The 14457-nt window shown below is 53.1% G+C and overlaps 2 protein-coding genes across 6 annotated transcripts in view; one reads left to right on the forward strand and one right to left on the reverse strand.

Moving 5' to 3' along the window:
• Positions 1-472: 472 nt before the first annotated feature.
• SOWAHA (sosondowah ankyrin repeat domain family member A) lies at positions 473-4095 on the reverse strand. Its single transcript, XM_027747634.2, has one exon. It carries the CDS (start codon positions 4019-4021, stop codon positions 2621-2623), a length of 1401 nt encoding a protein of 466 aa, XP_027603435.1. The 5' UTR covers positions 4022-4095; the 3' UTR covers positions 473-2620.
• Positions 4096-8850: 4755 nt separating this feature from the next.
• The window catches only part of SEPTIN8 (septin 8), a 40243-nt gene continuing 34636 nt past the window's right edge, over positions 8851-14457 (forward strand). For all 5 annotated transcript variants that reach the window (XM_027747602.2, XM_027747603.2, XM_027747604.2 and 2 more), the window contains exon 1: positions 8851-8957. In XM_027747602.2, coding sequence (XP_027603403.1) covers positions 8928-8957 — 30 coding nt within the window. In that variant the 5' untranslated portion in view covers positions 8851-8927. The remainder of the gene's footprint in view (positions 8958-14457) is intronic.

Genomic DNA, 14457 nt, shown 5'->3' on the forward strand with positions numbered 1-14457 from the left:
CCAGTACCTGTCTACACCTGAAGTTGTACTGCTCTGGGTATACTAATCCCAGCCTGCCTGGAGATTATCTTTTCCTTCATCTGCTCAACAAGGAAGAGGAATGAGCTGAGTCACAGCACAAACTTGTTGGCAGAGCCTGAGCCCAGCCCACAGCACGGACTGTGGAGTGCCCCACCTTTGTGTCCCAATGCTCCTGCCAAGCCTGGGGCACTCCCTGGGCACTGCTGGGAGGGCTCTTGCTGCTGGGCATTGTCCTATCACACCAGCTCATCCTGCAATGCCTCTGAGGAAGGAGTAGTGCAGAATTTCCTTGATGATACATGTTGTAATGAAGTCTTATCTCAACTATGACTTCTTTGACAGAACAACACAGGAGCAATGAAGCCTCCTCCCGACTTTCCTGGAGATGAAGTCACAACCACGCTTTACAGGTTAGTCAGCTGGGCTTTTTTAAACACAAAACACTCCATCCTTGAACCCTGCCTCCAGCTCAGGTAAGCTTTATTCAGAGGGAGCACTAAAAGTTCAGCAATGTTGTTTGAACAGGTATCAAGCCCACAGCCATAACCAGTGAACAAACTTCCCCGTAAGACCGAGGCAAACTGGAGAGTGTTTGCAATTCCCACAGAAACAAACACTTTAACCAAGGCAGCACCAGCCCTGCCAGTGCCTCAGGTAACAGGAATGCACACACACACTTCTGTGTTCCAGGAAATACAGACAAAAAGTGTTTCATGTCCATACACTTAGCAAGACACTTTGAAACAGAGCCCTTTTCTATGTGGAACTCTGTGAGCTGACACAGTGCAGCATAAATCAAGGCTTCCAAGGACCACACTGGCCAACAGTCACACCAACAGCTACGCAGCAAATTGGATTTTATTTTTTTAAACCCTACTCCAGATATAGAAGTCATGAGGTGCTTGATCATTAACCTTTGCTTAACAACTTAATTAGTTCAATACAGAAGCAGACCAGTGCAGAATAATCCAGTCTCTTCCTAGAACAGGTGCACCAGAGCTCCCTGCAAGCTCTGATCACGCTCCCAACCAACTCCAGGGACTTCAGGGAGAGCACTTGAAAGCAAAGAGGGCAGTGCCTCCACCTTCAGTCCTACAGCATTCCTTGCTGAGCATTTGGGACAAGCCAATTATAGCCAGTTACAAGTACTAGGCTTAATTCAAGGCAGAAAAAAACCACATTCCTGAAGTCACTGACTGGGACAGAAAGGTAAAGCATGCAAACAAGTGTTTCTGTGTGGAAACCAAAACACCTGATGGGGCTGCAAAGCAGAGCCAGCACAGCACTGCTCTCACCTTCATCACCTCAGAATTATACAGGTTTCTAGTCACATTTTTAGAGAAAACATGCTGTTTTAGCAGACTGGCCCCAGGAGTTGGACAGTTTCTGTTCACAGCTCTGCCTCCCTGCATTACCTTTAACCAAATGGTAATTAAAAAAATAATAATCTCACTGCAAATATACTACTTAACCTGCAGTTAGCATGCTTTTTGGAGCTACGTGTAGCTCTATACATAGAACAATTATGTTAATCATACAAAAGACGAGCTAGTTTTAGGTCAGTGAATCATGCTGTTAAGATAAACATCGCTGCAAGAGGTCATGCAGACATTCCATCATGAAACACTTAACATAAAGCCCAATGTTTATAAACATTTATTGTAAATAGGTCAAAATCAAAGGCCAAGTTTTAAACAAAAAGAATCAGACATACAAGCCCAACTTTGTTTCCAGTTGGCTACTTAGAAACTCTGCAGATTCTGATTCCCAGCTTTTCAGTTCAGTTTTTCACTATCAACATGGGTTTTATTCAGATTAAGTTGATTGAACTCTAGTCACATGTTCACAGTATCATCAAGACGTGGTTAGTACCACCTGGTCAAAAACTCTTCCAGGAAGAGAAAAAAAATTAAAACGCCAACCAAGCTTCCAAACTGAGGTAGACAAGTCATGGTGACTTGAGTGCTGAAGGTTGGGTTCTGTTTTCTTTAAGTTGTTCCTCTAAAGAAATGCATAAGGCAACAACTGAGATTGTTAGTATTTCTGATAGTGAGAAACTTTGTTTTGAAAAAGTACACAATTTTTGTAAATAGAAATATCCCTCTTCTTCTACCAAAATAATCAGAAACATCATAGAAAACTATGTATCTTTCCTCTGATAATTTAAGTGCTAGATAACAAGCCCTGTTAAAGTAGCCAGCTAGCAGCTTGCTGTTCACAGTGTAAAATACGCAATCCTTCACCTCTCTTCTGCTCTGCAACCCAGGAACACACATCAAGATGGCTGTACCTCGAGCATTTTCACCTGTCTACACACACAGAGGTTGTTTTAGTTTTTCAAGCATTAAGTCTGTGGTCTCCCCCAGTGCCTCTGCACAATGGTACAGACAGCATGTACAACACTGCCTGGCAGCTCCCTTCCCACAGGCATCTGGAGCTGGGTTTCCATCCTGTGGACTTTGGATCCAGACCGTATCAACCATTTAGTCAAACATCCAAAATGACACACACGGAGAGAAGAAATCCAAACTGCTTCTGCGAGAGAAAACTGAGACAGCAGCCACGTTACTGAACAATTTTGATCACAGTAAGGCAGAGGTTAGTGGCCAAAGAACAGCTCAGAAACGGGTCTGCGTTTCATGACGACCTCCTCCTCTTCCTCCATCACCTCGGAGAGGGAGGAATACGAAGGGAAGCCCCCTCTGGTCTTTGGCTTCCTCCTCGGGCCCGTAGTGGCAGCCAGAAGCTTGTTTAAAGTCGAGGGCTTCCTTAAACCCTTGGTGAGATCATAGAAAGCCATGTCATCGGATATGACCCCCAGGAAGGTGCTAGTGGAGCTCAAGATTGAAGCTGCAAGCTTTGTGGACTTCTTGATGGGCATGGAGTGCTCCATGTTTTGGGAAAGGCTGGGGTCCCCCAGCAGGCGCCTGATCGCGAGGGAGGTCCCTTCCCTCAGGTACTGGTGCGCCTTCTTCCCGCTGTAGTCCCTCAGGTCGGTGTTGGCGTGGTAGCTGTAGACCAGCATGGTGATGATCTTCTCCTGGCCGTGGATGGCGGCGAGGTGCAGGGCCGTGTACCCGCCGTGCGACCGGGCATCCACGTTGACCCGGGCCCCCCCCTTCTCGGCCGCCCGGATGATGTTGGTCACCATGTCGCAGTTGCCGCTCTTGGCGGCCCAGTGCAGGGCGGTGAAGCCGGACACGAAGTCCCTGCGAGCCGCCAGGCTGGCGTCGCCCAGCAGGAGCCCGTGGAGCTGCTGCGTCCACTGCCCGCCGGCCGCCAGCACCAGCCACTGGTGCTCCGCCTGCTCCAGCGGCACCACGGTCTCCTCGCTGCCCCGGTGGGCCTTGGGCCCCCGCCGCAGCCCCGGGGAGCGGGACCCGGCCTCGTCCTCCAGGGCCGGCGGGGACAGGGCTGCGGGCGGCTCCGACGGCGCTGCCGGAGGCTCGGACGGCGCTGCCGGCGGCTCCCCGGTTGGCCCGGGCGCGGGGACGGGCACGCAGCGCACGGGCAGCATGCAGGGCTTGGGGGGCGGCTCCCGCCGGGCCCCCCCCGCGCCGCCGGGCAGGGGCACCCCCCCGCCACCGCCCTGGAACAGGCCCCGCAGCTCCGACACCGCCCGCGGCCCCGGCGGCTCCTCGGGGGGCGTCCCGGCGGGGCCGGGCCCCGGGCCGGGGTCAGGGACAGGCACCGGGGCCGGGCCGGCATCGCCCCCCGGCAACACCGCGCCCCCCGCAGGCGGGGCCGCGCGCAGCTCCCGCCGCAGCACCACGAACTTGGCGCCGTCGATGTCCTTCACCGTGGCCACGGCGTTCACCGCCGCCTTGAACCGCTCCCGCCGCTCCGCGCGCCCCTCCGCCGCCTCCCCGGCCCCGGCCCCGGCCCCGGCGGGCTCCAGCAGCGGCCGGAAGGCGCTCACCAGCTCGGCGTTGCGCACCCGCCCGCCGCGCTCCCGCAGGAAGCCCAGCACCGCCTCCGCGCTCAGGGCGAGCTCCGCCATCCCGCCCCACAGGTGCTGCTGCCGGACGGGCCCGCGGCGCTCGCAGGCGGCGGCACCTGCGGCGGTGCGCGGAGGTGCTCGGGCCGGCCCCGCAGTGCCGCCCCACGGGCGGTGCCGCGCCGGGGCCGCTCCTCTCCCCGTGCGGGCGGTGCCGGGGCGGGGCAGGGCGGCCCGAGCACCTCCGCGCACCTCCGCGCCCGCCGCCGCCTGCGAGCGCCGAGCACCGCTCCGAGCCCCGGCCCCGCGGAGCGGCCGGACCGCGCGGGGCACGGGCGGGGCCGGCGGGAGCGCACCCAGAGCCGAGCCTGTCCCCGGCCGCTCGCTGCACTGATGTCCTCCTCGGGGAACGGAGCCCTGGGTATCAGTTCTCCGGAGACTCCTCGGGCGGGGGAGAACCCTTCATCGATTTACTCGTCTTCATGCTTCCTGAAACGAGTGGGTTTTGTTTGTTTGTTTGAGTAGCAAATAAGTGGAAGCAGCTTTAGGTAGAAATCACCGCAGAGTTCGGTCTCCATTCCCGGAGAAGCCTCTGGTGTCCTGCGGGAGCTGCGATCCTGCTAGGTTAGGGTCTGATGCCTCAAAATGAGTCAGAAGATTGGTGGATGGGTCAGTTTTTTGAAATATCCTCACCTCTATGTGATGCTATATATTATTGTATATATATTGTCATATCCCCCACCCAGTGCATCTCTCTCCCCCCTTGCTCATGCTGACCTCCATTCTGCTTCTTCACACCTTTTACTGAGGGTGGAAGAGCCACTTCCCACAGATAGCTCAGTCTTCCTTTGGCAGTCTTTACCCTTCTCTCTTTGTGCAAATGTCTGAAAAACTATTTCATCTCTTGCTAATGAGCCGGTGCCAAGCCAGTTCCTTAAAATCATTTTTCTGCTCTAATGCTCTTTCACATAATGGTGTGTAATCTTCTTGTAGTAGCTCCGCGTTTCCATGTGAATGGCACACCTCTCGTTGCTGCCTGTTCCCGTGGCGCACACAGCAGCCTCGCCCTCGCTGAGCAGCCCCTCTGCTGTATGAGCACTGCTCTCAGCTGGTGGCATTGCCACAGTCTGCCCAGCCTACACAGAGACCTAATAATGAGCCTGCATCCAAATATCAGTTGTTGTGCCTTGCTTCCACTGTTCACATCCTTACTAGAATCCACTGCAGGCATAAGAAAATCTCAGCAGTCTGGGATTTTTGCATTGCAAACTTTCAGCTCTACCCAAGGATTACAGATCATATCTGCAAATGAGTGAGAGGAGTGAAAATAGTTCAGAAGAATAGGCTCTTCTAAAAAACGTTTTCTTATGTTACAAATGTTAAGGGAGAAGTTGCTCCTGTTGCTTGATTTGGTTCAAGTGGGCTCACTGCACCCCATCACACCCCTGTATCCTTAAGACCATGAGGGTGCACATGAGGTGTCACATCCCACTCATTGTATCCCCAGCCAGGCACCATTCCTGCACAGGGGTCTCCATGCACCAGGCTCCCGGGACACCTCACTGCTCAGCAGCCAAGCCTTGGGTCTGAGGTCCCATCACCTCCCCAGGGGCTTGCTTTGGGTCACGGTCCAAAAAGAGAGGAGTTACTGAGACTGTTCCCCACTGCAGGTCCTGGCATCCCTTTCTCATGGCTGCAGAGCAGAAGGGCTCATACCCAGGAGGTCAGAGAGGAGGAGACAGGATGTCTACACGTGCACCTCGTGCCATGCTGAGTGTGAACTGGCTGCTCTCGTTTAACCACTCTGCCCAAGGACCTCTTCACCCAGGTAATGCCTCCAGCCACTGTCTCACGTGCACTCGCTTCGTGTGCAACCTGTAGCATGTGCCTGTGCTCCTCTTCACAGTCTTTCTCTCAGTGGGTGTTAGTAGCTGAACACCCACAGTAGCCTTCTATACTTTCTGTAATAAAGGAAAAAACAACACTTGTGGCTAATCCTCCATAGGATTTCCAGACCACAGCATGGGGCACATCATGTTTGCCAGCCTTTCCTTTTGGCTGTTAATGCCTTTTGGTTCCCCACCTTTCAGGATGAGTGCCAAGTACCAGCTCCCAGAGAGCATCTTTTAGTTTGCTGGGCGCTGGTCACACTCTGATCAGATTATGCAGCAGAAATTAAACTGAATGAATTTTATTAATATAGGTAATAAAATCCTGGAGCATTATGGGTGTTATGCTTATCAGTCATGTGAAATTTCCAGCCTTAAAAAGCGTGAGAAGTTTTGCCTTTTTTTCTGTGTCACCAAAAACCTACAAAGCAAGTATTTTTTTGCAGGGCTATTTACAGAATATCGTGGGCTGTTTTGTAGGAGATTTCAAGCCAACTGTCTTGATATTTTTAGTTTACAGAACAATGTACAGAATCCCACGATTAAATTAATTTACTACTACTTTTTTAAACACCAATATTGCAGTTTGCTAGTTCTGCATCACAGGCTATAGAGAGCTGGCCTCTATTTATAACCATGTGGCTGAGGAGAGTTACCTTTCTCGTGAAGAAGCTTCCCAAACCTTCAGGTTATCATTATTACAGTGAAGTAAACTGCATAGTGAACCTGGGGGCTTTTCCCACTGCCTCAGGGGTAGAAGGTGAAGGTTATATGACTGTAATTATCCACACCACACAAAACCGGGAAATAAAGTGGGAGATCAAGCACAGCATCTAGTCAGAGCAAAGTTTCTACTGACCAAAACTGACAGAGATGGTATCCCAGGTCTTGCTCCTTCCCACATGATATTCTCAGAGCCTCAAGAGAGACAAAGTGCCAGGTTGGAAGCAACAGAGGAAGAAAAGGGAATGTGGGGGATAGTCCCTGTCAGACAGGATGCTGCTGCTTTGCAGAAAGGTGAAGGTTAGGTGCTACTTACTACAGATGGGATTTTTACCTCAGGAAAAACTTACTTTCCTCCAAAATGAAATCGGGGTTCCCAGAATAAATAGAATAACAAAGCCCATGATTTTCCACTTTCCTTGTTGGTATGTTCCTCATGTGAAACAAAGAGCACACATTGTGAGGGAAAATAGCTCTTCCTTTGTTCCATGGAGAAATGCAGTAACCTTCCATAGATAAACAATTGAGCAAAAGTCTGTGAAGGGGCAGGAAGGGGGGGGAAGATTATTTACAGATAAAAGACATTTTCTCATAAATGAGCAAGGTTCAGCTCTAACTCAAGGGCCTCAGTAACCAGTTCAGAAAAGGTTTCTTAACAGCAACTGTTCAAATGCAGTTTACCATGTATCTCCTATTGGCTCCTATTGGCTTTCAGCTTAGAAGGGTAGCATTTCTGTAGAAATGCCTTATGTGCTCCATATATTGTCAGTATAACCAGTGAAATTTTAATATAAAGTGCTTGGTGGTGCTGCTGCTAAAAGTGTAGCTATAAACCATTTGGTTTCTAATAATCCCCAGGACACACTGTGAGGAGTATGGAGTTACTAATAAACTGCTTCCTCTGGCCTGTGTTGAAAACCCTGGAGGAGATCTGTTTATCTGCACCACCTAGATTTGAAGATCAAGGTTTTTACTCAGCCCTGGAAGATGCAGCCATCTTCAAAAGGCCTTGATCTTGCTGCTGCACTCGTGTGGCAAGTGGGATGACCTCTTGTTCTTTGTGGCTGCCTGTGAAATCCAAGGGGCTGTTTTAGCATTTACTTCACTTTCCTTGCCTGTTCCTGGGTCACAACATGAAGAGGTAAAGCAACTCTTGCTGATCTCCCCACCATCAGAACGGTTTCGTGGTTTTATTTGTTTATTTTTGCTTCCTTGTGATATATAAAGGCAACCTGGAAAATTAACTCTGCTCCTATATAAACTTGCACCTGGACCAGGTTGCTCCGAGCCCCACCCAGCCTGGTCTCGAACACTTCCAGGGCTGGGGAGTCATAACCACTGTGGATAACCTGTTCCAATGCCTCACCACCCTCACAGGAAAGAATTTCTTTCTAATACCTAATCCGAACCCATTAGGATTAGGAGTACAGGTCTGGTCTAGGGATCCAGTGGCACGGCTGGGAGCAGCCGTGGCTCTGGGAGCTGTGCCTGGGCTGCACTGCAGCAGAGGGCACCAGCAAGCAACAGGAACCGCTCTGTGCTACCAGCTCATGGAACACCAGTGTCTGTGCGGCTCCAGAGAGCGAGGCCATGGGGTTGGCTTTGTGCTTTCTGTGGGAAGGAATGATGAAGAAAGGCTCGCCAGTCCTCTGCTGCACACTTTAACTTACACCAACACAGGTAGCTTGAGGGCCGTGAGCTCTCGTGTCCCGGCTCGAACCCACGCTGTGCCCGCAACGGCGGTGCGGCTCCCGCGTGTGACAGCGGCACCTCGGTGCGTGATGCCCTGCGGTGTGTGATGTCTTGCGGTGTGCGATGTCCTGCCAGCCTGCTGGACGCTGGGGAGCCTCCCGACACGGGGAAACCACAGAATCAGCGAGGTTGGAAAAGACCTCTGAGGTCATCGAGCCCGACCTTTAAACGGGGCCGTGTGAACCCTGCCGGGGGTGCTCGAGCCCTCCCACGGCCGCCCTCGGGCACGATTCTCCCCGCGTTGCGGTGCGGGCGCTCCCAGCGCTGCTCCCGCCGGTGCGCGGTGCTCGGTGCTCGGTGCGTGGTGCTCGGTGCTCGGTGCGCGGTGCTCGGTGCGCGGTGCTCGGTGCTCGGTCCTCGCCGCTCGTCGCCGGCCCCGCGCCCGCCCCGGCTGGGCCGCGCCGCCCGGTCCCCCTGCGCGGCCGGGCTGGTCCCTCCCCGGGGGCGGTCCCGTCCTGTCCCGCCCCGGCGGTGCCGCCCGGCCCCGGTGCCCGCGGTCGGCGGGCGGGCGGTGCCTGCGGCGGGCGGGGGGAGTTCCAGGAAGTGGCCATATTGGATCCATTCCCCGCATCCTCCCGCGCGGGCAGGCACCGCCGCTCCCGGCCATGGCTGCCACCGACCTGGAGCGCTTCTCGGTGAGCACGGCCCTCTGCCTCCCCCGGGCGGGGCCGGGGATGCGGGGCCGGGGATGCGGGGCCGGGGATGCGGGGCCGGGGATGCGGGGCCGGGGCGATACGGGGGCTCTGCGGAGGGCGCGGGCGGGGCCGGGGTGCGGGGACAGTCCCTGCGGGAAGGTCCCGCAGCGCCGGGGGCGGGAGGGAAGGGAAGGGCGGGCGGAGGGGCCGCGGCTGGAGCCGGAGCGGTCCCGCCGCGCTCGGGGGCTCCTGCCGGGATGTCCGGGATGCTCCCGGAGCGTGTCCGGTGCCTGTGCCTGCGGGCGGGCAGCACAGAAAGGGGGTCAGACCTTCCGAAACACGAACTGTTTGCACAGCGCTGGTATCCAAACACTCTGCGACAGTAGCTTAGCGGTGTGTGTGTAATGCTGCGGGAGACACGGGGTTCGAAGGCGGGCAGAGCAGCCCCTCGGGGCTGGCTGGTCCCGGGGTAAGGAATGCTGTACAGCAAATATGGAGCGTGACCCGCGCTCAGCCGCCTCTCTGCAGCTCACATGTTGTATAACTGCTATCGGAAGTCAATCTGGCTAAAATCTGTGTCGGCTCTAAACTATTCTTTGTCTACCGCTTGAATTTTCTGTTGTTGTTGGAAGGCTGCTCTCGTGAAATAGCTCGGTGATGCGTCTTGTAGCCTTGTAGAGCTAAAAACATTTTTACCGCATTAAGTAGCGTAGCTCTCCAAAGTCAGAAAAGTCTGGTGTGATATTACTAAATAGATGGGAACAGCAGTGGTGGCTGTCTGAATTATTGGGATGCCGTTTGAGAACAAACAAGTCCCTGCTACTGTTTTCTTTGAAAGCTACTTTTGGCCAAGAGTCTCGAACTCCATTTCTTTGAATCCTGGCCCAAAAGTTTCCAGCTCAAGAATGAATTTACAACACTGTAACTTAGTTAAAACTTGCATAAAGGAAAATTGATTTGAGGTTCTCATTTAAGAAAGCTAATGTTTCTGGGCTCTGGGAGGAGGGGATTAAGGTAAAGCCAATGGCAGGGAATGGAAACACCATGACTGTCTCACTGCAATTCTTTCTGAATTGGTATCATATATAAATACCTTTAATGTTAATTTGGTGTGCCTGCTGCCACCTGTGCAGGTTTTCATAGGTGTTACAGGAACCTAAAATATTGCCTAGTTCCGGAGAACATTAAGCTTAATTTGTGTTCTTTGGTGTGGGTAAAGAATGCTTGGAGTACTTACATCAGTATTCTGTCACTTTTCTTTTAAGAAAAGAAAGGAAAAAAAAGAGCTCCCAAGGTGCTTGGCTCTCATTTGGGCACCAAAGGGAAATGGCTTGGCTCCAGCATGGCTTGAGTGCCCAACTCCATTAGAAGGAAATCTGCTTCCTTTGTGCAGGGAGAGTTTATAGGGATCTGCAGACCCAGTAGATCTGCTGATGTGATGGTCTTAGTTTGCCTTTCGCCTGGCAGCAATGTCTCTTTTCCATTTGACATGGGGCAGAGGTCTGTCCCAGCTGCTGTTTCCTTTACCCTCAGGATGTGTCTCGGCTCTGATGCTGTTCCTCCAGCAGTACCATGGAAATCTCGTGATTCAGGTGTTCTAAGCTGCTCTTTCTGCAGGGCTCACAGCTTTCTCGGTGCCACTTTAGATCACTGTGCCTCAGTTTCCTGAGCATAAATTGTGCGTGGGAGCAGCTCGTTACTGCCAAACAAAGTGATGATAAGTTCATTTATTTTTACCAGCTGTTTGTATCTGCAGTGGGAAGTAATGTTGAAAAAGCCTCTGAAGGAGGGTTTTGACACACAATGGGTCTTGCTATTCAGATTGTTGAAGCTATTTATAAGTGTCCAGCTGACACTGACATCCTGGAATGTAGTGACCCTTAGGTTTGGATAATGTGTTTTGAAAACTCCCCAGATGCACGCTTCCCTTGTACAGCCCTCCAGAATGCCTCTGTCTCCAGCACAATAAAGTTCTCTTCAAGTGCTGCTGTTGGAAATGACCAACAAAAGCAAATGAAAGGAAGCTCTCCCGTGGAAAGCTGCCTCTGAGGCAGCAGGATCACACCAATGGTGCTCAACACCGCCTTTGTTTTTGTGAAAGTAGTGTTGGGAGAGAGATTTGCTTCAGGCCCTGGAGACTGAAGTTCTCTGCTGATCTGCTGTGAGAATGTGGCTCAGCAATGCCTTACTCAGGCTTGGTCTGCAGGCATCACTTCTGGAGACCCAAGGATACTCATCAGCAGAGTGGGGAGAAAGCTGATAGTTGGTTCTGTTATGAAATACTTTGTCATCGAGACTCTGAGCTGCTCCGTGGCCTGGCCTGGGCAGTGCTGAGCTGGCACAGGCAGTGACTGTGTGCTGGAGCAGACACTGGCAGCATTAGCAAGGATCTTGGGATGTTGAGTGGGACACAGCCCAAGCACCACGTGCAGGCGGAAGCCAGAAGGTGTGTGAAGTGCAGCAGGGAAATGCAGGAGCTCTGAAGGAAGCCAGAAAAGCTGGAAGGAGAAGGAGTGACGGAGAAGCGACTGGAGGTGCGTAGGAGAGTAAATGGGATGAGATGTGAGACTGAGGCTGTAAGACTGTTTTGCTTTTAAGAAGCTTTTTCAAAACTCCCAAATCTGTTGCTTTCTCTTTTTAAATAAAACCCATCGACCTCACAAAATGCTGTTCCTTAACTATCTGCATTAACCCACAGTCTGAGTTGGAGGTGCAAAGGCGGTTGCTTGGGCTCCAAGCTGAGCAGCTGCGTCCTGTGAGGAGGAGCAGGTGTCCTCAGCCTCAGGGCTGGGCTGAGATAACAGTTCAACATGACAAGTTGACTTTGGAAGATGTCGTGGCTGATTGTTTGGTGTGCACACTGTGGCTGCATGCACGGACAGGGATGTGTGAACTTTCATATGTTGCTGCTGTTTTCTGTAAGCTCAGGGTTTCACTTAATGACTGCACAGCCTAAACCTGCTCCTCCCTGTGAGGGGCCAGTGTGACACCTTAATCTGTGAAAGATGGGCATGAGGAGTGAGCTGAGAACAGCTCTGTGTACCGTGACCAGGGCAGAGAGGTTGCCAGAAGTCTTATCACGGCAGGTCCTAAGCACAGGCTTACATTTTAATCAGACTCTCAAGGAAAACTTTTCCATGGCTTAATTCCAGTGGAAAATGGGGTTGACTTAACTTCTGACATTCCCCTGGCTCTATTTTTTTGCCCAGCCAGAGGCACCATTTGGAAGCTCCAGGATTGAATTTTCTTGTCTGTTTTTGCCATTCAGTTACTTCACCTTTAGCCTGGAAAAACTCAAGCAATCTCCCATGCAGAGTGGAACACAAGTGACAGATTTTTCTCCAAGCTGGTAGCAAGCACCAGGAAGCAAGCCCAGCAGGAGCAGCCCTTTCCCTCCCTGCCCTGGCCAGCTCTTCTGCCTGTAGCGTATGCTTTTTTGGGAAGGAGCGATGGCAAAAATGGTCTTCCACTGCAGGGGACAAATTGGTGATTGCCTCTCCAAGCCCTGCAGTGCCTCCCTGGGAGACTCGCCTGTCCTCACACAGGAAGCCATCTCTGACTGCCTCAGCCACAGGGCCAGTTACTCACCCACAGCCCATCACAGTGAAACACTAATTTTCTGTGTATGCACTGTGAATGAATGTTGCCCAGAATAAGATTTTTTGCATTTTTTCCCCTTCCCTGCCATGGTGCTGTTGCTGTCAGTCTCTTCTTGCAGCAGAGATGCAACATGTTGTTGTGCGTGGGAGCTCCAGAGCTGCTCTGAACACTCGGAACTGCAGCGAGCGCCGAGGCCGTGGGGGGGTGGGTGGAAGGGAGGCCGAGGCCGTGGGGGGGTGGAAGGCAGGCAGGCAGGCAGGCAGGCAGAGGCCGTGGGTGGAAGGCCATGAGCTGGCGAAGGCTGAGGCTGTGTGTGCCCTCAGCATTGGCAAAACAAATGAAAGCCTGAAGAATAACTCTCTTTCAGGAGGCCAGCCCGGTGTCAGGGCTTGTTGTCAGTGCTGTGGTGGCAGCTGTCAGCCAGTCTCCAGCGTTGCTGGAAGGCCAAAAGCTCCCTAAATATTATCTTGTGTGGCAGAACAGGCAGCCAGCTGCGGGGAGAGGCACAGCCCTGTCTCCGGGTGCCCCCCTGTCCCCAGCGCTGTCGGCTCGAGGCACCGCCGTGCGAGCTGAGGGCTCAGGGCTGGGCTGTTCTGCAGGAGCAGCCACGCTTCTCCACTCCTCTCCTTTCCTTCTGCTGCTCCTTTGGCTCTGAGCTTGGGAGGGGAAGAAACTGGCATGATGCTGAATTGGCTTTTCCTGGGTTGTGCAATTAGGAGGAATTTGGGAGGTGATGGGACTGAGGGAAACATGCAGGGTGTGGGCACGCTGCTTAACCCTCCTCTGTAGGGTAGAGGCACATTTATGGGATTAACTTTGATTATTCAGAATGTATCTTGGACACACTTCAGGATGTGGATAGGAGAAGCTGCCCTGTTTGTTTCAGATTAGCTGCAACCTTTAGAAATAACGTTGTCCTGTCCCATATTTGTGTTTTGTTGAGGTGGACCTTGTGTTCATGCACAGCCTGCTTGTTTCTCCCCTTCCCCACATCTGCACCAAGCTCTGGGTTTGTAGCTGAAGCTTTGCATTTGTGTTCACATATCATAGAAGTGTCAGACAGCTAACAGAGCCCATCTCTTCTCCCAGAGCAGCTCAAGTGAGAAAAAAATCCTGAAAGTGCTGCTTCTTCTCAGTTCCAACCATGTGCTTTTCTTCCAGAGCCTCTTCTCTGGCACAAGCAGCCGTGCTCACCTCCAACTTGTGACATTTGGGTGCAGAAGGTGGAGACAAACAGGGAGTCGGGCCCCCCCCTCCCAAATGGGGTGACGGGAGGTTTCCAGAGGAGGATGGTGTCAGTGGGAACCGCAGGATTCTTGGATACAGCCCTGGTCGCCACTCTCGGCTTGTGGCTGACCAGGGCCCCTGGGGTCAGGGCTGTGGAGGCACCACTTTGTTTGGATGTTCAGATTCCTTTGTGAAACACAGAAGTGTCCGTCTCCCACACACGCGAAATTCCGGAGATGTCAGACAGCCAGAGCGAGGTTCCCATGGAGCACCCTGGTTCCCATGGAGCACCCTGGTTCCCATGGAGCACCCTGGTTCCCATGGAGCACCCTGGTTCCCATGGAGCACCCTGCCTCGGGGCTCCTGCCTCTCTGCCTCCAACTGCCTCACAGCCAGGCTGGCACAGGGAGCCGGGTTTCCATGGAGGGGCCGGGATTGTCCCATCCTCACCTCAGGGGGCACAAGGTGCTGTGATGGGGCTGTGCCACCCTGCATGATGTGTGTGAGGAAGTGCATCCTGAGTGCTCTGGGAATGCATCCCGAGTGCTCTGGCTGCACCAGGCAGGACACATCCCTGAGCCTCTGCTCGCCTGAGCTCCCCTCTGCCTGCAGAGCACTGCACAGGCATGCCCTTGGCTCTGGGCTGCCAGGGAGCGCGTTCCCAGCGGGAAGA

The sequence above is a fragment of the Pipra filicauda genome, unplaced genomic scaffold, assembly GCF_003945595.2.
Source record: "Pipra filicauda isolate LSUMZ 115617 unplaced genomic scaffold, ASM394559v2 scaffold89_size2521313_pilon, whole genome shotgun sequence".
NCBI classification, from domain to species: domain Eukaryota; kingdom Metazoa; phylum Chordata; class Aves; order Passeriformes; family Pipridae; genus Pipra; species Pipra filicauda.